The following is a 24,513-nucleotide window of genomic DNA, read 5'->3' on the forward strand; positions in this document are numbered from 1 at the left end:
GAAAAGGACACAGTCTTTTCAGTCTCAGTCCTTTCGTCCCCATAAGGGCAGGCGGGCAAAAGGGCCAGTCATATCTGCCCAGGGGTAGAGGAAAGGGAAGAAGACTGCAGCAGGCAGCCCATTCCCAGGAACAGAAGCCCTCCACAGCTTCTGCCAAGTCCGCAGCATGACGCTGGGGCCGTACAAGCGGACTCAGGTGCGGTAGGGGGTCATCTCAAGAGTTTCAGCACGCAGTGGGCTCACTCACAAGTGGACTCCTGGATCCTACACGTAGTATCCCAGGTGTACATTGGAAATTCGAGACGTCTCCCCCTCACAAGTTCCTGAAGTCTGCTTTACCAACGTCTCCCTCCGACAGGGAGGCAGTATTGGGAACAATTCACAGGCTGTATTCCCAGCAGGTGATAATCAAAGTACCCCTTCTACAACAAGGGAAGGCGTATTATTCCACACTATATTGTGGTACTGAAGCCAGACGGCTAGGTGAGATCTGAAATATTTGAACACTTACATACAAGCGTTCAAATCAAGATGGAGTCACTCAGAGCAGTGATAGCGAACCAGGAAGAAGGGGACGATATGGTGTCACTGGATATCAGGGACGCTTACCTACATGTCCAAATTTGCCCTTCTCACCAAGGGTACCTCAGGTTCGTGGTACAGAACTGTCACTATCAGTTCAGACGCTGCCGTTTGGATTGTCCACGGCACCCCGGGTCTTTACCAAGGTAATGGCCGAAATGATGATTCTTCTTAAAAGAAATATGGACGCTTTCCTGATAAGGGCAAGGTCCAGAGAACAGTTGGAGGTCGGAGTAGCACTATCTTAAGTAGTTCTACGACAGCACGAGTGGATTCTAAATATTCCAAAATCGCAGTTTTTTCCGACGACACGTCTACTGTTCCTAGGGATGATTCTGGACACAGTCCAGAAAAGGATGTTTTCTCCCGGAGAAGAAAGCCAGGGAGTTATCTGAGCTAGTCAGGAACCTCCTAAAACCAGGAAAAGTATCAGTGCATCATTGCACAAGGATCCTGTGAAAAATGGTGGTTTCTTACAAAGCGATCCCATTCGGTAGATTTCACGCAAGAACCTTTACGTGGGATCTGCTGGAAAAATGGTCCGGATCGCATCTTCAGATGCATCAGCGGATAACCCTGTCTCCAAGGACAAGGGTGTTTCTTCTGCGGTGGCTGCAGAGTGCTCATCTATGAAAGGGCCGCAGATTCGGCATTCAGGACTGGGTCCTGGTGACCACGGATGCCAGCCTGAGTGGCTGGGGAGCAGTCACACAAGGAAAAAATTTCCAGAGAGTGTGATCGAGTCTGGAGACTTCTCTCCACATAAATATACTGGAGCTAAGGGCAATTTACAATGCTCTAAGCTTAGCAAGACCTCTGCTTCAAGGTCAGCCGGTATTGATCCAGTGGGACAACATCACGGCAGTCGCCCACGTAAACAGACAGGGCGGCACAAGAAGCAGGAGGGAAATGGCAGAAACTGCAAGGATTCTTCGCTGGGCGAAAAATCATGTGATAACACTCTCAGCAGTGTTCATTCCGGGAGTGGAAAACTGGGAAGCAGACTTACTCAGCAGGCATGACCTCCACCCGGGAGAGTGGGGACTTCATCGGGAAGTCTTCCACATGATTGTAAACCGTTGTGAAAAACCAAAGGTGGACATGATGGCGTCCCGCCTGAACAAAAAACTAGATATTGCGCCAGGTCAAGGGACCCTCAGGCAATAGCGGTGGACGCTCTGGTAACACTGTGGATGTACCAGTCAGAGTATGTGTTCCCTCCTATGCCTCTCATACAAAAAGTACTGAGAATCATAAGAGGGAGATGAGTAAGAATGATACTCGTGGTTCCGGATTGGCCAAGAAGGACTTGGTACCCGAAACTTCAAGAGATGTTCACGGAAGACCCGTGGCCTCTACCTTTAAGAAAGGACCTGCTCCAGCAGGGGCCTTGTCTGTTCCAAGACTTACCGCGGCCGCGTTTGACGGCATGGCGGTTGAACGCCGGATCCTGAAAGGGCATTCCAGATGAAGTCATCCCTACCCTGGTCGAAGACAGGAAGGATGTAACCGCAAAACATTTTCACCGCATTTGGCGAAGATATGTTGCGTGGTGTGAGGCCAAGAAGGCCCCTACAGAGGAATTCCAACTGGGTCGTTTCCTACATTTCCTGAAAACAGGACTGTCTATGGGCCTAAAATTAGGGTCCATTAAGGTTCAAATTTCGGCCCTGTCGAATTTCTTCCAGAAAGAACTGGCTTTAGTGCCTGACGTTCAGATGTTTGTAAAAGGGGTACTGCATATACAGCCTCCTTTTGTGCCCCAGTGGCACCTTGGGATCTCAATGTTGTTTTGAGTTTCCTAAAGTCACATTGGTTTGAACCACTCACCACTGTGGACTTAAAATATCTCACATGGAAGGTGACGATGCTATTAGCCCTGGCTTCAGCCAGGCGTGTGTCAGAATTGGCGGCTTTATCATATATAAAGCCCTTACTTAATTTTTCATTCTGACAGGGCAGAATTGAGGACTCGTCCTCAATTTCTCCTTAAGGTGTTTTCTGTTTTTCACATGAACCAACCTATTGTGGTACCTGCGGGTACTAGGGACTTGGAGGACTCCAAGTTACTTGACGTTGTCAGGGCCCTGAAAAATATGTTTCCAGGAAGGCTGGAGTCAGAAAATCTGACTCGCTGTTTAGCCTGTATGCAGCCAACAAGATGGGTGCTCCTGCTTCTAAGCAGACGATTGCTCGCTGGATTTGTAATACAATTCAGTTTACACATTCTGTGGCAGGCCTGCCACAGCCAAAATCGGTAAAAGCCCATTCCAAAAGGAAGGGGGCTCATCTTGGGCGACTGCCCGAGGGGTCTCGCATTTACAACTTTGCCGAGCAGTTACTTGGTCAGGGGAAAACACGTTTGCTAAATTCTACAAATTTGATACCCTGGCTGAGGAGGACATGGAGTTCTCTCATTCGGTGCTGCAGGGTCATCCGCACTCTCCCGCCCGTTTGGGAGCTTTGGTATAATCCCCATGGTCCTGACGGAGTCCCCAGCATCCACTAGGACGTCAGAGAAAATAAGATTTTACTTACCGATAAATCTATTTCTCGTAGTCCGTAGTGGATGCTGGGCGCCCATCCCAAGTGCGGATTGTCTGCAATACTTGTACATAGTTATTGTTACAAAAATCGGGTTATTCTTGTTGTGAGCCATCTTTTCAGAGGCTCCTTCGTTGTTATCATACTGTTAACTGGGTTCAGATCACAGGTTGTACGGTGTGATTGGTGTGGCTGGTATGAGTCTTACCCGGGATTCAATATCCTTCCTTATTATGCACGCTCGTCCGGGCACAGTATCCTAACTGAGGCTTGGAGGAGGGTCATAGGGGGAGGAGCCAGTGCACACCACCTGATCCTAAAGCTTTTATTATTGTGCCCTGTCTCCTGCGGAGCCGCTATATCCCCATGGTCCTGACGGAGTCCCCAGCATCCACTACGGACTACGAGAAATAGATTTATCGGTAAGTAAAATCTTATTATTTACCCTCCGATGTCCCATGGCGCTGCAGAACCTCTGCCGAAATCACTGGGAAAATGGCGCGGTGCCATTTTCTCTGTGATTTACGCATGCGCAGTAGGAAAATCACTGGGAAAATGTCCGCTGCGCCATTTTCCCAGAGATCTGCTCATGCGCTGTAGACTCTGGGACAGCGCTAGGGTACTCTAGGGACCCTAGTGCCCAGAGTCTACACAGCGCTGCCAGCTAGAGAGGAGGGGGCCCAGCAGGAACCTGCACATGGGCAGTGGTAGTTTCTTTGTCTTACCGAGCCTGTAAGGACAGCCACTTGCACTGACACATCCGAGACACTCCCATAGTATGCGCACTGAACGGTCTCATTTTTGCGTATGCTAGTAGGCAACTCCCAGTCAACACCCAGGAATGCCCATCATTTTTCCACCACCTTTCTGGTACAGTCTGTCTCGATAGTAGTCAGTGACGTATCTATAATGTGTGCAGTGTGTGCTGTACACGGGCCCCTGGGTCCAGAGGGGTCCCACACCGAATACACTGCACCCATTTTTTCTATACACTTACCTTTCTGGTGTCCGGGTGTGGGTCCCCTCCTCTCCCGAGTCCTGTAGCCGGCAGCCGCAACAGCGTTGTTAGCGCTCTGTGTGGCCGCCGAGCCATTTTTTTCGGAGACTTACGCATGCGCTGTAGACTCTGGCACTGTGCCAGAGTCTCTAGTGCTCACACAGAGCACTAACAACGCTGCTGCCGGCTACGGGATGGGAGAGGAGGGGGCCCACACCTGGAGACTGCACACGGGTCCCCTCCACTCTAGATACGCCCCTGATTGTAGTGGTGCCTTTGTGCGTACAGCCTGGGTAACACATGGACTGTAGGAGTTTTCAGGAATTTAAGCGCATGCACAGTTGCAAATAATCTCACAACAACATATACATCAGCTGCATGTGGGCTCAGAATCAGGCCACTGATGTTATTGTGGGGCAATGTGCTAAGGAAAATGATCATCTTGGCAAAATTAATTAGAAACACTTTTATTGCAAGATAAATAGGACAGAACAAATGGGCCCTACACATTAGGAGATATGCCGCCGAGGTGCCCGAAGGCCGATACGGAGGCAGTGGGTGGGTGGGGGGCGGGGATTGACATTTCTTCACTCCCCCGGCGCCATAGCAATGCATGCTAATGTGGACGAGAGTGTCCATATTGGCCTGCATGTATAAGCGACCTAGCACCAGTGATGAACGAGCGTGGGACCGCGTGTTGTTCATCGCTGGTGCCTACACACTGAAAGATATGAACGATTTCTCATTCATTACTGAACGAGATTGTTCATATCTTTCAGTGAAATCGCCTAATGTGCAGGGCCTATAAGTTAGGAAGGAATGATCTGTTATAAGATTAATATTTTAAAATTCCACTAATAATTATCGCTGTGCAGCTTTGCCTTAAACCTTACTGATTTCTTATATACTTAAGTAAACATTTAAATTATTTTGCAAATCAGCATTGACCGACATCAACAAAAAGCGTGTCTATATGTGTTGTTAAAAAAAATAAATGTCAGTTAGACAGGTCCATATTTACAGTTGGTTGATAGTGAGTGAATACACATTCCGTTAATAATTTAGCTGTGCTCAACATGTGTCTGGTTTGCTTATATAGTGACTCTAATCTTGCTGTTATCATATATAGTGTAGTCAGTAGCGGATCTTGCCACGGGCAAGCAGGACTTTTGCCCGGGGCGCAGGCTTCCGGAGGGCGCCGCACCAGGGCAAGATCTGCTGCTGCTGTGCCCCCCCCCCGCTGCCCGCTGTGAAGGGAAACTAGACGCGTAGCATCTAGTTTCCCTTCGTGGAGAGGACCTTTACTGTGCAGTGCGCGATGACGTCATCACGCACCACACATCATTTCAGCGGCGCTACTACTGTACAGGGGGCGTAATTGACCACGCCCCCTGTATGAAGCCACGCCCCCTATTGCCGCCCGGGGCGCAAAAAGCCCCTGAACTGGCCCTGAGTGTAGTTACATTTATATAAACACTTTCTCTTCATTAAGATGCCTGTAAGCGCACTGACAGTTTGGCCTGTACCAGTACCTTGAATTGGGCAGATGTACGCAGAGCTTGCTATGTTATGAAGGAGAATTGAGATCTGCAGTGAGAAGTGCAAGGAGTATGGATTTGCATCTTCCACTTCAAAGACCATCAGCTTCATCCTTCTGTGCAGTCATTGTTTGTTTATGGGATAGTGTCTGGTATTGTGACCGCGCACTTAGCCTACAATTAGCTGAATACTAAAATAGACAGAGGGTAACTATGCCCCAGGATGGGTGTGCCTGAGTGACTCTCTCTTCAGACTGGAAAATAACACATTGCAGGTCTCAAACAAAGACCAGATGGTTCAGCATTTACTATAGAAAGTTCAGCAAAACAAAGTAGGACTGTGATCAGTACCAGCAGTTCTGAAATCCTCTAAATAATAATTTTATATTTTATTGTGATCATGTTCCAAAACATTTCTTTATCCCTGCTTGTCTAGCTGTGCCTTTTATTTATATGTTTAACACTATGGCCTGATCTAGTTGATGGTGAACTGAGAGATTTACGTTAATATAACTAGAGATCAGTATCCGAGCTAGGTTTAGCAGAAGAGTCAGCTACCTAGAGTTCAGCCATATTACGTTGTTGTTTCATTCTTACAGAACAGAGACCAGTGTTAACGCTAGGGTTAGCAGATAAGGCTATGCCCAAAGCCAGGTACACACTGGGTAACCTTCCCTAGTAAGCAATCAGCACTATATCGCTGATTGCTAATTAGGGGAGATCGCCAGTGCACACACACACTGAAAGATACCGATGAACGATATCGTTCAGTGACCTCCACCGCACTCCCCAAACATGCAGCTCAGTAATATAGTTAACATTGAGCTGCATGTCCGGTTAATCACAGCTGAATGAGAACGACCTGTGGGTGCGTGCATCGTTCATCTTTCATCCATACACAGTGAACGATATGAACGATAGATCTTGCAGAAAAGATTGTTATCGTTCATATCGTCCTGTGTTGTCGCCCAGTGTTTATGGGGTTCAGTAAACACATGAATATTTGCTGGTGTGTGATTACTGCATAGAGACCAGTGTTGGAACTATGGCTAGTAGAAGTGGAAGCTGCCTAGGGTTCAGGGCCAGGCATGTACATTAGAGTAAAGATTGTTATACATCTTTACCTTGATGATGGAAAAACTAGTCATGTTACAGATAGTAGTGGAGCTCATTAAATTGTTAGCGTTCAAAGTGTGGGAATGGTATGCTCCTTTTTAGATTAATTAATAACACATATGTTTGGGCACATAACTGCTTGTATATGTTTAATGCTATTGACAAATGCATAATATTAAACGGTCTCCATAAACAATATGCCAGAAGTTTACACACAACTTTCACAGCTGTATTTAGAAAGTAACCCACCTGTCTGTTACATGTCCACTTCTGTGAAAGAAGCTGAGAACCACATAATGATGGACACCTAGAGGGCCTGAGTCAGAGGTGGTTGCTGTGCCAGCAATGGATGCAAGCAGGCAATGTTTTCAGTCTGTGCATGCATCTGAGCCGCACTGTAGATGCGTCACGATGGTCACCTCAAATACGCAGATCAAAACTGCGCGCCGATCCGTACAGTTTCTATGGACATTTCCGGGTGGTAACTGGTGGGTTGTGGCCAGTCAGATGTGGGCGTGTTGGCCTAAAGATGCAGTTGGAGTGACACCAGTGACCATGCTCAGACAGACATTCTGTGCCTCCATAGGGCTGGTGCATTGTCTAATGGTGTGTCTTTGGGCCTAATTCTAATGCGGTAACAAAGTGGCTATTGTACGCAAATCGGTTGATGTTTTCTTACTGCACATGCGTTTGAGCCACACTGTGCATGCACCACGGGTGAATTGCGATGACTGCCACACCGAGGAATTAGTCGCAAAGTGAGTGACAGTAAGACACGGATTGGTTGGGTAAACGCAGGCGTGTCATGGCCGTTCAGACGGCATTCTCTGGATGTGCATAAATTAACAGTTGCAATCTTTTACTTGGTACTGGAGAGCCCTCTGTGTTCCAGGAGAGCAGCTCAGCCTGCGCGTCTACAGAGGCACTCAGACTCTGTGACATGACCTGATTTTCATTATGTGGGCTAAATGTTCGTGAGATTGCAGCCTGTCAAATCGCTAGCAACTAGGGATTATTGAAGGGTATTACTAATTCCTAATAAATTAGTTTGCTGAATATTGATTAATTCCAGAGAATATATATCTGCATTGTCTGTAGGTGGCAGCTGCCCTGTAGTTTTCTAGTCAGTCATATTGTTTGGAAAGATACTGATCAGTGATCATAGTAGATGTTTCCATGGCAACAAGTTCACTTTTAGCTGGCCTGAGAAGTTAACCCTGTGGCTGTTTTTCTGAAGGAGTTAAAAACTTACTGCCAGATTTTTGTGCAGGAATTCTAGTCTCTTATGTTTTTTCCCCCCTCTGGAATAAGCCAACTACACCACAAAAATGTCACTTCTAACTAAAAACACATTGCAGCATCAGAGAGGCCGGGTGGAGCTGTGCACGTGGATTTACATAAATAGATTTATACTTATTTAAAACCATGAAGATTCTGGGATTGTTATTGTTATTTCAACTTTTTAACTTCCAGGTCATTAATTAATTGTATGTTAGAGGAAGTGAGGACATGCTGGTTGTTATGTCTTAATGATGAACAGTTTTGCTTTATGCTATTGCATGGAGATCATTTTAAGGGGGAATGCAGTTGTTGTTTTCACTCCCGTCTAAAGTGACAGACGATAACCATTGTTTTTGCCACTGGGTGCGAGTGCCGCCGATCTCACGCCCAAGTGCTCCGGGATTAGCTGCGAAAAGTGGCTAAATCCATGCACCTTACTGAGCGCTGGCCAAATGGTAGTTTGTGCATCCAGAAGCCTGACTTTAGGTGTACTTCTGCACGCCACCTCAGGAAGAGGTACAAACAACTGAATAGCTCCCAGCAACTTTGGACTCCTTAATTTGAGGTAAGAGTCTCCCGGACCACAGGAAAGTGAACAAGTTTCCAGCATACAGTACCAGCACTTCCTGAGTATAATAGGACAAGCAGTGGTCCTGTATACACACGAGTTGTAACTAGGTGTGTGCCGATGGTGCCTTGCCCACAGCGCAAATGCACTGAGGGCGCACCATCTGGCAGCACACCTGCACGGGTGCTTATCTCCAGACTCACGTGTGGTGCACACATTCACTGCCGCCAGCGGCACCGCCTGTGTCTCGCTGGCGGCGCCGCTTGTCTCCCATCACCCACCGCTGCTGTAAAGAACCCGGGAGCTGGCATGGCGGCAGCACTGTGACCAATGTCTGCCTCTGCTAATTGGCCCAGGCCTGAACGCCGGCTCGGTCCCCCTGCAATTCGGGAGAGACGTGATGACGTTATATGTCTCTCCCGGCTTGCACAGAGACTCTCCCCTCACTGCCCTGCACCCTGCCTTACCGCTGCACAGCGAGCGAGGAGCTGATAGTTGAAGGAGGAGGAGATCCTCATTTTCCTCCTTCTGGTTAGTAAATTACGAAATTACGTATTATAAAGAAAAAATACATCCATTTGAATGGGGACTCTGTCTGTCGTAATGTGTAAAATATGGACGCTGTCTGTCGTAATGTGTAAAAAGGTGGACTCTGTCTGGCGTAATGTGTAAAAAAGGGACGCTGTCTGCCGTAATGTGTAAAAAGGGGGAATCTGTCTGCCATAATGTGTAAAATATGGACGCTGTCTGCCGTAATGTGTAAAAAGGGGGAATCTGTCTGCCATAATGTGTAAAATATGGACACTGTCTGCCGTAATGTGTAAAAAGGGGGACTGTCAGCCGTAATGTGTAAAAAGGGGGACTGTCTGCCGTAATGTGTAAAAAGGGGACGCTGTCTGCCGAAATGTGTAAAATATGGACGCTGTCTGCCGTAATGTGTAAAAAGGGGGACTATCTGCCGTAATGTGTAAAAAGGCGGACTCTGCCATAATGTGTAAAATATGGACGCTGTCTGCCGTAATGTGTAGAAAGGGGGACTGTCTGCCGTAATGTGTAAAAGGTGGACTCTGCTGTAATGTGTAAAAAGGGACGCTATCTTCCGTAATGTGTAAAAAGGGGACGCTGTCTGCCGTAATGTGTAAAAAGGGGGACTCTGTCTGCCATAATGTGTAAAATATGGACGCTGTCTGCCGTAATGTGTAAAAAGGGGACACTGTCTGCTCTAATGTGTAAAAAAGGGGAATCTGTCTGCCGTAATGTTTAAAAAGGGGACGCTGTCTGCCGTAATTTGTAGAAAGGGGGACTCTGTCTACCGTAATGTGTAAAAAGTGGACGCTGTCTGTCGTAATGTGTAAAAAGGTGGACTCTGTCTGGCGTAATGTGTAAAAAAGGGACGCTGTCTGCCGTAATGTGTAAAAAGGGGGAATCTGTCTGCCCTAATGTGTAAAATATGGATGGTGTCTGCCATAATGTGTAAAAAGGGGACGCTATCTGCCGTAATGTGTAAAAAGGGGACGCTGTCTGCCGTAATGTGTAAAAAAGGATGCTGTCTGCCGTAATGTGTAAAAAAGGATGCTGTCTGCCGTAATGTGTAAAAAAGGATGCTGTCTGCCGTAATGTGTAAAAAGGGGGACTCTGTCTGCCGTAATGTGTAAAATATGGACACTGTTTGCCGTAATGTGTAAAAAGGGGACTGTCTGCCGTAATGTGTAAAAAGGGGGACTGTCTGCCGTAATGTGTAAAAAGGGGACGCTGTCTGCCGTAATGTGTAAAAAAGGATGCTGTCTGCCGTAATGTGTAAAAAGGGGGACTCTGTCTGCCGTAATGTGTAAAATATGGACGCTGTCTGCCATAATGTGTAAAAAGGGGGACTATCTGCCGTAATGTGTAAAAAGGCGGACTCTGCCATAATGTGTAAAATATGGACGCTGTCTGCCGTAATGTGTAAAAAGGGGACACTGTCTGCTCTAATGTGTAAAAAAGGGGAATCTGTCTGCCGTAATGTGTAAAAAGGGGACGCTGTCTGCCGTAATTTGTAGAAAGGGGGACTCTGTCTACCGTAATGTGTAAAAAGTGGACTCTGCTGTAATGTGTAAAAAGGGGACACTGTCTGCCATAATGTGTAAAATATGGACGCTGTCTGCCGTAATGTGTAAAAAGGGGACACTGTCTGCCGTAATGTGTAAAAAGTGGACTCTGCCGTAATGTGTAAAAAGGGGACGCTGTCTGCCGTAATGTGTAGAAAGGGGGTCTCTGTCTGCCGTAATGTGTAAAAAATGGACTCTGCTGTAATGTGCAAAAAGGGGACGCTGTCTGCCGTAATGTGTAGAAAGGGGGACTCTGTCTGCCGTAATGTGTAAAAAGTGGACTCTGCTGTAATGTGTAAAAAGGGGACGCTATCTGCCGTAATGTGTAGAAAGGGAACGCTGTCTGCCGTAATGTGTAAAAAGGGGGACTCTGCCAAAATGTGTAAAAAGGGGGACTCTGCCATAATGTGTTTAAATATGGACGCTGTCTGCCGTAATGTGTAAAAAGGGGACACTGTCTGCCGTAATGTGTAGAAAGGGGGACTGTCTGCCGTAATGTGTAAAAAGGGGGCTTTGTCTGCAGTAATGTGTAAAAGGTGGACTCTGCTGCAATGTGTAAAAAGGGGACGCTATCTGCCGTAATGTGTAAAAAGTGGACTCTGCTGTAATGTGTAAAAAGGGGACGCTATCTGCCGTAATGTGTAAAAAGGGGACGCTGTCTGCCGTAATGTGTAGAAAGGGGACGCGGTCTGCCGTAATGTGTAGAAAGGGGACGCTGTCTGCCGTAATGTGTAGAAAGGGGGCCTATCCTGCCGTAATGTGTAAAAAAAGGGATGCTGTCTGCCGTAATGTGTAAAAAGGGGACGCTGTATGGCGTAATGTGTAAAAAGGGGACGCTGACTGCCATAATCTGTAAAAAGGGGATGCTGTCTGCCGTAATGTGTAAAAATCTGGCAGCACACCTGCACGGCCGCTTATCTCATATATATGTCTCTCCCGGCTTGCACAGAGACTCTCCCCTCACTGCCCTGCACCCTGCCCTACCTCTGCACAGCGAGCGAGGAGCTGATAGTTGAAGGAGGAGGAGATCCTCATTTTCCTCCTTCTGGTTAGTAAATTACGAAATTACGTATTATAAAGAAAAAATACATCCATTTGAATGGGGACTCTGTCTGTCGTAATGTGTTAAATATGGACGCTGTCTGTCGTAATGTGTAAAAAGGTGGACTCTGTCTGGCGTAATGTGTAAAAAAGGGACGCGAGTGGATGGATTTTAAAATTTTTGTTTGCCATAATAGAATATGTATAAAGTAAATTATTAAAGAAGCAAATTAAGAAAAATCACACTTGACAAGTACACCCGAAAAAACACCAAATTTCTTAACTAATTGTAACATTGCCTGCAGGGAATCCTCCGAGTCTTGTAAGAACAACCGCATGTCATCCGCGTACAAAGCCACTACATCTATATTTGCTCCAACTTTAATACCACGAACATAAGGTGCTGCACGCAGAAGACAGGCAAGCGGCTCTATGGCTATTGCAAAAAGGGCCGGTGACAAAGGACACCCCTGTCGTGTTCCCCTTGCCAACGGAAAATGGTATGAAGTGAAACCGTTAACAGACACTCTGGCTGCTGGGGAGAAATATAGTCGTTGGATTAACTTGATAAACCATGGCCCAAAGGCAAATTTATGAAGCACACCCCAAAGATAACCCCATTCCACCGAGTCAAAGGCCTTGGCTGCGTCCAGTGACACTACCACCTCAGACCCGACCACATCAGTTCTTTGTAGGTGCTAAAATAATTTACGCAGGTTTTGAGTTGTAGACTTCCCAGGCATGAATCCCATCTGATCGAGGTGAATAATTGAAGTAATGATTAAATTTAATCTGAGTGCTATAATTTTGGCCAGTACTTTGATATCCGTGGTCAAAAGTGAAATAGGCCGATATGACTCCGGCAGAGTAGGGTCCTTCCCCGGTTTAGCTAACACAATAATAATTGTTTGTCTGTGGGCCAGTCCGACTCTGGTTCCATGTAATAAAAATGCAAATCATTCCTTTGACATATGTAGCAAATCTTCCCCGTAATCCATTCCATTTATCCCAGTTATCATCAGGCTTCTTGTATGATGTGTGATGCAGACAGTAGCCAGACTACACTCCGTTTCTGAATTTAACCCCTGAAGAGGAATCGAAAGGCCCCTGAAAATGAACACTCCCTATCATCGCGTATCTGAGCTATTTGGAAAGGTTTTTTCAGGGCTAAGATTCTGAAGATTGGTAAATAGTGTGGTTTGTAGTTGTTAAGAGAGAAGCATTGCACTAGATTTCGAAGCACCCCTTGATAAATTGGCTACATAGTAAAAAGTAGAGATGAGCGCCTGAAATTTTTCGGGTTTTGTGTTTTGGTTTTGGGTTCGGTTCCGCGGCCGTGTTTTGGGTTCGAACGCGTTTTGGCAAAACCTCACCGAATTATTTTTGTCGGATTCGGGTGTGTTTTGGATTCGGGTGTTTTTTTCCAAAAACACTAAAAAACAGCTTAAATCATAGAATTTGGGGGTCATTTTGATCCCAAAGTATTATTAACCTCAAAAACCATAATTTACACTCATTTTCAGTCTATTCTGAATACCTCACACCTCACAATATTATTTTTAGTCCTAAAATTTGCACCGAGGTCGCTGTGTGAGTAAGATAAGCGACCCTAGTGGCCGACACAAACACCGGGCCCATCTAGGAGTGGCACTGCAGTGTCACGCAGGATGTCCCTTCCAAAAAACCCTCCCCAAACAGCACATGACGCAAAGAAAAAAAGAGGCGCAATGAGGTAGCTGTGTGAGTAAGATTAGCGACCCTAGTGGCCGACACAAACACCGGGCCCATCTAGGAGTGGCACTGCAGTGTCACGCAGGATGGCCCTTCCAAAAAACCCTCCCCAAACAGCACATGACGCAAAGAAAAAAAGAGGCGCAATGAGGTAGCTGACTGTGTGAGTAAGATTAGCGACCCTAGTGGCCGCCACAAACACCGGGCACATCTAGGAGTGGCACTGCAGTGTCACGCAGGATGTCCCTTCCAAAAAACCGTCCCCAAACAGCACATGACGCAAAGAAAAAAAGAGGCGCAATGAGGTAGCTGTGTGAGTAAGATTAGCGACCCTAGTGGCCGACACAAACACCGGGCCCATCTAGGAGTGGCACTGCAGTGTCACGCAGGATGTCCCTTCCAAAAAACCCTCCCCAATCAGCACATGATGCAAAGAAAAAGAAAAGAAAAAAGAGGTGCAAGATGGAATTATCCTTGGGCCCTCCCACCCACCCTTATGTTGTATAAACAAAACAGGACATGCACACTTTAACCAACCCATCATTTCAGTGACAGGGTCTGCCACACGACTGTGACTGATATGACGGGTTGGTTTGGACCCCCCCCCAAAAAAGAAGCAATTAATCTCTCCTTGCACAAACTGGCTCTACAGAGGCAAGATGTCCACCTCATCTTCACCCTCCGATATATCACCGTGTACATCCCCCTCCTCACAGATTATCAATTCGTCCCCACTGGAATCCACCATCTCAGCTCCCTGTGTACTTTGTGGAGGCAATTGCTGCTGGTCAATGTCTCCGCGGAGGAATTGATTATAATTCATTTTAATGAACATCATCTTCTCCACATTTTCTGGATGTAACCTCGTACGCCGATTGCTGACAAGGTGAGCGGCGGCACTAAACACTCTTTCGGAGTACACACTTGTGGGAGGGCAACTTAGGTAGAATAAAGCCAGTTTGTGCAAGGGCCTCCAAATTGCCTCTTTTTCCTGCCAGTATAAGTACGGACTGTGTGACGTGCCTACTTGGATGCGGTCACTCATATAATCCTCCACCATTCTATCAATGTTGAGAGAATCATATGCAGTGACAGTAGACGACATGTCCGTAATCGTTGTCAGGTCCTTCAGTCCGGACCAGATGTCAGCATCAGCAGTCGCTCCAGACTGCCCTGCATCACCGCCAGCGGGTGGGCTCGGAATTCTGAGCCTTTTCCTCGCACCCCCAGTTGCGGGAGAATGTGAAGGAGGAGATGTTGACAGGTCGCGTTCCGCTTGACTTGACAATTTTGTCACCAGCAGGTCTTTCAACCCCAGCAGACCTGTGTCTGCCGGAAAGAGAGATCCAAGGTAGGCTTTAAATCTAGGATCGAGCACGGTGGCCAAAATGTAGTGCTCTGATTTCAACAGATTGACCACCCGTGAATCCTTGTTAAGCGAATTAAGGGCTGCATCCACAAGTCCCACATGCCTAGCGGAATCGCTCCGTGTTAGCTCCTTCTTCAATGCCTCCAGCTTCTTCTGCAAAAGCCTGATGAGGGGAATGACCTGACTCAGGCTGGCAGTGTCTGAACTGACTTCACGTGTGGCAAGTTCAAAGGGCATCAGAACCTTGCACAACGTTGAAATCATTCTCCACTGCACTTGAGACAGGTGCATTCCATCTCCTATATCGTGCTCAATTGTATAGGCTTGAATGGCCTTTTGCTGCTCCTCCAACCTCTGAAGCATATAGAGGGTTGAATTCCACCTCGTTACCACTTCTTGCTTCAGATGATGGCAGGGCAGGTTCAGTAGTTTTTGGTGGTGCTCCAGTCTTCTGTACGTGGTGCCTGTACGCCGAAAGTGTCCCGCAATTCTTCTGGCCACCGACAGCATCTCTTGCACACCCCTGTCGTTTTTTAAAAAATTCTGCACCACCAAATTCAAGGTATGTGCAAAACATGGGACGTGCTGGAATTTGCCCATATTTAATGCACACACAATATTGCTGGCGTTGTCCGATGCCACAAATCCACAGGAGAGTCCAATTGGGGTAAGCCATTCCGCGATGATCTTCCTCAGTTGCCGTAAGAGGTTTTCAGCTGTGTGCGTATTCTGGAAACCGGTGATACAAAGCGTAGCCTGCCTAGGAAAGAGTTGGCGTTTGCGAGATGCTGCTACTGGTGCCGCCGCTGCTGTTCTTGCGGCGGGAGTCCATACATCTACCCAGTGGGCTGTCACAGTCATATAGTCCTGACCCTGCCCTGCTCCACTTGTCCACATGTCCGTGGTTAAGTGGACATTGGGTACAACTGCATTTTTTAGGACACTGGTGAGTCTTTTTCTGACGTCCGTGTACATTCTCGGTATCGCCTGCCTAGAGAAGTGGAACCTAGATGGTATTTGGTAACGGGGGCACACTGCCTCAATAAATTGTCTAGTTCCCTGTGAACTAACGGCGGATACCGGACGCACGTCTAACACCAACATAGTTGTCAAGGACTCAGTTATCCGCTTTGCAGTAGGATGACTGCTGTGATATTTCATCTTCCTCGCAAAGGACTGTTGAACAGTCAATTGCTTACTGGAAGTAGTACAAGTGGGCTTACGACTTCCCCTCTGGGATGACCATCGACTCCCAGCGGCAACAACAGCAGCGCCAGCAGCAGTAGGCGTTACACGCAAGGATGCATCGGAGGAATCCCAGGCAGGAGAGGACTCGTCAGACTTGCCAGTGACATGGCCTGCAGGACTATTGGCATTCCTGGGGAAGGAGGAAATTGACACTGAGGGAGTTGGTGGGGTGGTTTGCGTGAGCTTGGTTACAAGAGGAAGGGATTTACTGGTCAGTGGACTGCTTCCGCTGTCACCCAAAGTTTTTGAACTTGTCACTGACTTATTATGAATGCGCTGCAGGTGACGTATAAGGGAGGATGTTCCGAGGTGGTTAACGTCCTTACCCCTACTTATTACAGCTTGACAAAGGGAACACACGGCTTGACACCTGTTGTCCGCATTTCTGGTGAAATACCTCCACACCGAAGAGCTGATTTTTTTGGTATTTTCACCTGGCATGTCAACGGCCATATTCCTCCCACGGACAACAGGTGTCTCCCCGGGTGCCTGACTTAAACAAACCACCTCACCATCAGAATCCTTCTGGTCAATTTCCTCCCCAGCGCCAGCAACACCCATATCCTCCTCATCCTGGTGTACTTCAACACTGACATCTTCAATCTGACTATCAGGAACTGGACTGCGGGTGCTCCTTCCAGCACTTGCAGGGGGCATGCAAATAGTGGAAGGCGCATGCTCTTCACGTCCAGTGTTGGGAAGGTCAGGCATCGCAAACGACACAATTGGACTCTCCTTGTGGATTTGGGATTTCAAAGAACGCACAGTTCTTTGCGGTGCTTTTGCCAGCTTGAGTCTTTTCAGTTTTCTAGCGAGAGGCTGAGTGCTTCCATCCTCATGTGAAGCTGAACCACTAGCCATGAACATAGGCCAGGGCCTCAGCCGTTCCTTGCCACTCCGTGTGGTAAATGGCATATTGGCAAGTTTACGCTTCTCCTCCGACAATTTTATTTTAGGTTTTGGAGTCCTTTTTTTTCTGATATTTGGTGTTTTGGATTTGACATGCTCTGTACTATGACATTGGGCATCGGCCTTGGCAGACGACGTTGCTGGCATTTCATCGTCTCGGCCATGACTAGTGGCAGCAGCTTCAGCACGAGGTGGAAGTGGATCTTGATCTTTCCCTAATTTTGGAACCTCAACTTTTTTGTTCTCCATATTTTATAGGCAGAACTAAAAGGCACCTCAGGTAAACAATGGAGATGGATGGATTGGATACTAGTATACAATTATGGACGGACTGCCACGGTTAGGTGGTATAAAAAAACCACGGTTAGGTGGTATATATTGTAATACAATTATGGATGGACGGACTGCCTGCCGAGTGCCGACACAGAGGTAGCCACAGCCGTGAACTACCGCACTGTACACTGGTTGATAAAGAGATAGTAGTATACTCGTAACAACTAGTATGACACTATGACGGTATAAAGAATGAAAAAAAAACCACGGTTAGGTGGTATATATTATAATAATACAATTATGGATGGACGGACTGCCTGCCGAGTTCCGACACAGAGGTAGCCACAGCCGTGAACTACCGCACTGTACACTGGTTGATAAAGAGATAGTAGTATACTCGTAACAACTAGTATGACTGACTATGACGGTATAAAGAATGAAAAAAAAACCACGGTTAGGTGGTATATATTGTAATACAATTATGGATGGACGGACTGCCTGCCGAGTTCCGACACAGAGGTAGCCACAGCCGTGAACTACCGCACTGTACACTGGTTGATAAAGAGATAGTAGTATACTCGTAACAACTAGTATGACTGACTATGACGGTATAAAGAATGAAAAAAAAACCACGGTTAGGTGGTATATATTGTAATACAATTATGGATGGACGGACTGCCTGCCGAGTTCCGACACAGAGGTAGCCACAGCCGTGAACTACCGCACTGTACACTGGTTGATAAAGAGATAGTAGTATACTCGTAACAACTAGTATGACTGACTATGACGGTATAAAGAATGAAAAAAAAACCACGGTTAGGTGGTATATATTATAATACAATTATGGATGGACGGACTGCCTGCCGACTGCCGACACAGAGGTAGCCACAGCCGTGAACTACCGCACTGTACACTGGTTGATAAAGAGATAGTAGTATACTCGTAACAACTAGTATGACACTATGACGGTATAAAGAATGAAAAAAAAACCACGGTTAGGTGGTATATATTATAATACAATTATGGATGGACGGACTGCCTGCCGACTGCCGACACAGAGGTAGCCACAGCCGTGAACTACCGCACTGTACACTGGTTGATAAAGAGATAGTAGTATACTCGTAACAACTAGTATGACACTATGACGGTATAAAGAATGAAAAAAAAACCACGGTTAGGTGGTATATATTATAATACAATTATGGATGGACGGACTGCCTGCCGAGTGCCGACACAGAGGTAGCCACAGCCGTGAACTACCGCACTGTACACTGGTTGATAAAGAGATAGTAGTATACTCGTAACAACTAGTATGACTGACTATGACGGTATAAAGAATGAAAAAAAAACCACGGTTAGGTGGTATATATTATAATACAATTATGGATGGACGGACTGCCTGCCGACTGCCGACACAGAGGTAGCCACAGCCGTGAACTACCGCACTGTACACTGGTTGATAAAGAGATAGTAGTATACTCGTAACAACTAGTATGACACTATGACGGTATAAAGAATGAAAAAAAAACCACGGTTAGGTGGTATATATTATAATACAATTATGGATGGACGGACTGCCTGCCGACTGCCGACACAGAGGTAGCCACAGCCGTGAACTACCGCACTGTACACTGGTTGATAAAGAGATAGTAGTATACTCGTAACAACTAGTATGACACTATGACGGTATAAAGAATGAAAAAAAAACCACGGTTAGGTGGTATATATTATAATAATACAATTATGGATGGACGGACTGCCTGCCGACTGCCGACACAGAGGTAGCCACAGCCGTGAACTACCGCACTGTACACTGGTTGATAAAGAGATAGTAGTATACTCGTAACAACTAGTATGACTATGACGACGGTATAAAGAAAGAAAAAAAAATACCACGGTTAGGTGGTATATAATTATACAATTATGGATGGACGGACTGCCTGCCGAGTGCCGACTGCCGACACAGAGGTAGCCACAGCCGTGAACTACCGCACTGTACTGTGTCTGCTGCTAATATAGACTGGTTGATAAAGAGATAGTATACAACAATATACTACTATACTGGTGGTCAGGCACTGGTCACCACTAGTCACACTGGCAGTGGCACTCCTGCAGCAAAAGTGTGCACTGTTTAATTTTAAATTAATATAATATTATGTACTCCTGGCTCCTGCTATAACAACCTGCAGTGCTCCCCAGTCTCCCCCACAATTATTATAAGCTTTTATACATTGATGTGCAGCACACTGGGCTGAGCTGAGTGCACACAGACTGAGTCACACTGTGTGACTGCTGTGTATCGTTTTTTTCAGGCAGAGAACGGATATAGCAGAGAACGGATATATTAAATAAAAGTTAACTTAACAACAACTGCACTGGTCACTGTGGTAAACTCTGTCTGCACAATCTCTCTCTCTCTCTCTCTCTTCTAATCTATTCTAATGGAGAGGACGCCAGCCACGTCCTCTCCCTATCAATCTCAATGCACGTGTGAAAATGGCGGCGACGCGCGGCTCCTTATATAGAATCCGAGTCTCGCGAGAATCCGACAGCGTCATGATGACGTTCGGGCGCGCTCGGGTTAACCGAGCAAGGCGGGAAGATCCGAGTCGCTCGGACCCGTGAAAAAAAAAGTGAAGTTCGTGCGGGTTCGGATTCAAAGAAACCGAACCCGCTCATCTCTAGTAAAAAGTTGTGGAAATCCTCTGAAAACCCATATTTTATTGAGTACTTGCATTAAAAAACTGTTTAATGAATAGGTCATGAAAAATTTATTATTGCGTGAGTATTCTGCAATATATGATTCCCTAAGAAATAGCTTATGGGTTAATAAATGTAATTACTGGGAGTGGTAATGTTTAAATCTATTAGGAGGTTTTAATAGACAGCTTGAAGAGAAACAATATTGCAGTACAACATGGGAACGGTTCTATTAGCTAACGCTAGATGCTAGCAGGAGTGTTGTTTATATGCTGTAAAGATTACATGTCAAACAATGTCTTAGTGTGTATATAAGTAGCAGCAAAGGGAGGGACTCATTCACTATTTGGCAAAGTAATTTCATATATAATGTATACTTGTCTGTGTACAATGGTGGTGGCTATCTTCCGAGCTAAGCCAATATTGGCAAATGGTGAGGTGGCAGGACTTTAATTATAGATATCCGAACACACTGCTTGTTTGGGGGAGAGACTTCATTCGGTTCTAAAAAGTACAGTACATTTGTGCCAGAGCTGCAGTGGCTGGGGAGTTCATAAAGAAAAATAAAATGTGACTATAGGAAGGTAGTGTAATTAATTCAGACCTGATCACTGCTGTGCGTTTTCGCACAGCAGCCGATCAGGTCTGACCTGCGCATGCGCCCGCGCCACAGTGCGCCGGCGCATGCCAGACAGCCAACGGCTGTCTCAGCCCTGCGATCGCCTCTGCCTGATTGACAGATTGTAATGATAATTTTGGGTATTATGCAGTATCATGTGTTTTTATAGAAGGCCTGGATAGTCAGCAACATTCCAGTTCTTGTGGCTATTTGGCAACACAATCTATGGGTATTTCTCTAGCATCCATAACGGATATTGGGGACAGATTAGTACAATGGGGTATAGACGGGTCCAAAGGAACCAGTCCCCTTTAAATTTCTTCAACTGGATGTGCTGGCTCCTCCATCTATGCCTCCTCCCACAGCTCAGTTTAGAAAAAAAGTGCCCTCAGGAGAGGATGCACACTCTGCAAGCTCCAGATTTTTTTCTTCAATTTCTTTTATAGTTTTATTTCTTTCGGTATGCCATTTGGGCAACAACATACCTGCGCTGTGGGAGTTAGGGGGGGACGATCACCGGCCTCTTGAGGTGCAGAGCCGCTTCCCCGCTGCAGGACCACCGTCCTGAGGGGCTGTTTGTTCAGCGGTGCTTGGCACCTTGGCTGTAGCAGTCGCAGCATGCCGCACACCCCTAACGCTGCCTGAAGGTGATCATCCGTGGTGAGTTACAACCGGGGGCCCCGCTAGGGGGGCCCCCTGTTTAATGTGCGGCTGAAGCACGGGTGAGGCGTACGGGTCCCTCTTGGGGGGGAACCCGCTGTAGCCCCTACGTGAGACTGGCTAATATCAGTTGTACCAAGCATTTATGTGAGGCTACATACATTGGTAGACATGGCCAGTATAAATATTCAACGGTAGCTCCGGCACCATGGTTGGGGGCAGAGCTACACAAGAGCGGGCTCAGCTGCATTTTGGTGCCTTCCTCTGCAGAGCAGCAGCAGCCTCAACAGCTCCTCCATATCAGTCCCTGGATCACTGGTACCGGGTGTAGAAGGGGAGAGCCGCTATATTTGTGCACATATTACAGTCTCACTGTTTAAACAAAAAACTCTGACAGCCTCACTGGGGCTGTGCAGCGTAGGGTGCGCTGGGGTCCTCTCTCCTGTGTCTCCTCTCACATGCAATAGGGCAGGCATGTAACATATATAAGGTTGTGTTGTGTGTGTAGTATTCATTGTTTTTTCTGCTTCACAATGGTAAAACAGCAGTTATGCAATGTATGTAATGCTAGATTTTCTCCTAGTTCATCTGGCTCAGTATCATGTGAACAATGTAGTCAGTCATCTCAGATTGCAGATATCAATGTAGGGGAGAGTCCAGAGCCCACCTAGTTGGGGGCTATCAAAACTATGATGTCTGTGTCATCTCAACTCACTGCAAATGCCAATAAGACTCAGGAACTGCAACAAGCAGTGGCTAGCCTGTCTACTTCAAGTGCACAAAAACATGCTCTACCTGCACTCCTCTCAGATACTGATGATGATATACAGGATGATGGGGATGATGTGGACCCCATAAGTGGGCACTCCACTCCTACCCAGGGTATTGAACCACTCATATTGGCTATTAGGGATGTGTTAAAGCTCCCGCTGGAGGATGCTAATACTCAGCAGTAATTTTTCCTCCCACAAGACAAACTGACAGTCACATTTCCTGATTCCAAGGAATTGGATGACTTATTTAAAATAGCCTGGGAGAATCCAGATAAAAAATATCAGGTGTCAAATCGATTTTTGCATACATTCCCCTTTGCCCCTGAAGGCAGAAAATTCTGGAAAGAGTCTCCAGCAGTAGACGTCTGTCTCTCACCTGTCTAAAAAGGCGGTACTCCCTGCTCCGGGCTCCTTTACAGTAAAGGACCTGGCAGATCGGAAAATTGAGACCACTCTAAAACTCTATTTACATTGTTGCAGGTGTTGCTCAAAGGCCGGTCATTGCAGATTGCTGGATGACACATGCAATTCATTCCTGGGCTAATCAAATTAAGGAAGGTCTCTCGGGTGATATGACCTTAGGTAATACTGTTACTTTCCTGAATCACATTCAGGACTCTGCAAGAGTCCTGTGTGACTCCCTTAAAGAGATTGGCAATATTAATGCTAGGCCCACGGCTATGGCTGTGTCTGCGCGCAGAGCCATATGGTTGCGTCAGTGGGTTGCTGATGCTGACTCCAAACGTAATGTGGAATCTCTTCCCTTCGCAGGTGAATGGTTCTTTGGAGGTGAATTGGATTCATGGATTTCCAAAGCTTCTGCTGGGAAATCCACGTTTCTCCCTTCGGGGGCTCCATCTGCTAGACGTACCTATCGGGGACAGTCTACTCAGTCCTTTCGGTCTTCCAGGTTTTGATCTAGGGCTAGAGGGGCCTCCAACGCAGCTAGGGACTCCAGAGGAAAACCTAAGAAACCAGCCGTTTCCGGATCTCAGGACCAGAATACCAGTTCTACTACCGCAAAGCCTTCGGCATGACGGTACCCTCCCACCCCAAGGGAATCTCGTGGTGGGAGCTCGGTTACTGTGCTACAGCCACATCTGGGACGGTTCCTGCAAAGATGCTTGGGTAAGGGACCTTATCTCTCAGGGTTACAAGATGGAGTTCGACAGTGCTCCTCCACAACGATTTTTCAAATCAAGCTTACCAGCTTTGGAAAATATCGCGGTACGCTACTACTGGTCATAAACAAGTTGGTCCAGTCCCAGGTCATTGTTCCAGTGCCCCTACTACAACAGGGACAGGGTTACTACTCCAGTCTGTTCGTAGTACCAAAACCAGCCGGGTCTGTGAGAACCATTCTGAATCTGAAGTCCTTGAATCTTTACCTGAAGGTGTTCAAATTCAAGATGGAATCTTTGAGAGCGGTGATTGCAGGCCTGGAAATACCAGGAATTCCTAGTGTCCCTGGATTTCAAGGACGCTAACCTACATATCCCAATTTGGCATCCTCATCAGGCCTATCTGCGGTTCGCCCTACTGAACCATCACTACCAGTTTCAGGCATTATTCTTCGGCCTGTATACAGCTCCGAGGGTGTTCACAAAGGTGAAGGCAGAAAGGATGTTTCAACTCAGGATCCAGGGGGTCAATGTAATTCCATACCTGGACGATCTCCTGATAAAAGCGAGTTCCATAGAGCTTCTATTGCTCCACATAGATCGCGCTATCCAACTTCTGTCGCACCACGGGTGGATCCTCAATCTGCAGAAGTCCCACCTGTAACCATCTCAGCGGCTCCTGTTTCTGGGTATGCTACTGGATACTGTAGAACAGAAAGTGTTCCTCCCAGAGGAAAAGTGAGAACACTTCAAGAAATGGTTCGCAGGGTGCTCCGACCTACTCGAGTCTCCATTCATCTTTGAATAAAATTGTTGGGAAAGATGGTGGCCTCGTACGAGGCAATTCAATTCGGAAGGTTTCATGTAACACCATTCCAATTGGACATCCTGAACAAGTGGTCCGGTGCCCATCTTCAGATGCACCGGATGATTCGGCTGTCGCCTCAGGCCAGAATTTCTCTCCTGTGGTGGCTACAGTCCTCCAACCTGCCGGAAGGTCGATGCTTTGGGATTCAGGATTGGATCCTCCTCACGACGGATGCAAGTCTGAGAGGATGGGGAGCTGTCGCCCAAGGGGTGCAATTCCAGGGCAGGTGTTCTGCCCAAGAGGCCGTACTTCTGTTCAACATTCTGGAACTTCGGGCTATCTACAATGCTCTGATTCAGGCATCCCCTCTACTCCGGGATCAGGCGATCCAGGTTCAGTCGGACAACGCCAAGGCTGTGGTGTACTTCAATTGACAAGGAGGGACCAAAAGCAGGGCCTGCATGCGAGAAGTGTCCAGAATACTCCTCTGGGCAGAAAGAAATGCAAGAGCACTGTCCGCAATCTTCATTCCGGGAGTAGACAACTGG

At 46.9% G+C, this 24,513-nt stretch overlaps 1 protein-coding gene across 4 annotated transcripts in view; it reads left to right on the plus strand.

Moving 5' to 3' along the window:
* MYO1D (myosin ID) overlaps positions 1-24,513 on the plus strand; it is a 341,746-nt gene that overhangs the window by 196,482 nt on the left and 120,751 nt on the right. The window contains exon 1 of one of the 4 annotated variants that reach the window (XM_063959996.1): positions 12,060-12,254. The exons of the other annotated variants lie outside the window; for them this stretch is intronic. Coding sequence (XP_063816066.1) covers positions 12,187-12,254 — 68 coding nt within the window. The 5' untranslated portion in view covers positions 12,060-12,186. Of the gene's footprint in view, positions 1-12,059; positions 12,255-24,513 lie in introns of those variants that run through there. 4 annotated transcript variants of the gene reach the window in all.

The sequence above is a fragment of the Pseudophryne corroboree genome, chromosome 3 (genome assembly GCF_028390025.1).
Source record: "Pseudophryne corroboree isolate aPseCor3 chromosome 3, aPseCor3.hap2, whole genome shotgun sequence".
In the NCBI taxonomy this organism is placed as follows: Eukaryota; Metazoa; Chordata; class Amphibia; order Anura; family Myobatrachidae; genus Pseudophryne; species Pseudophryne corroboree.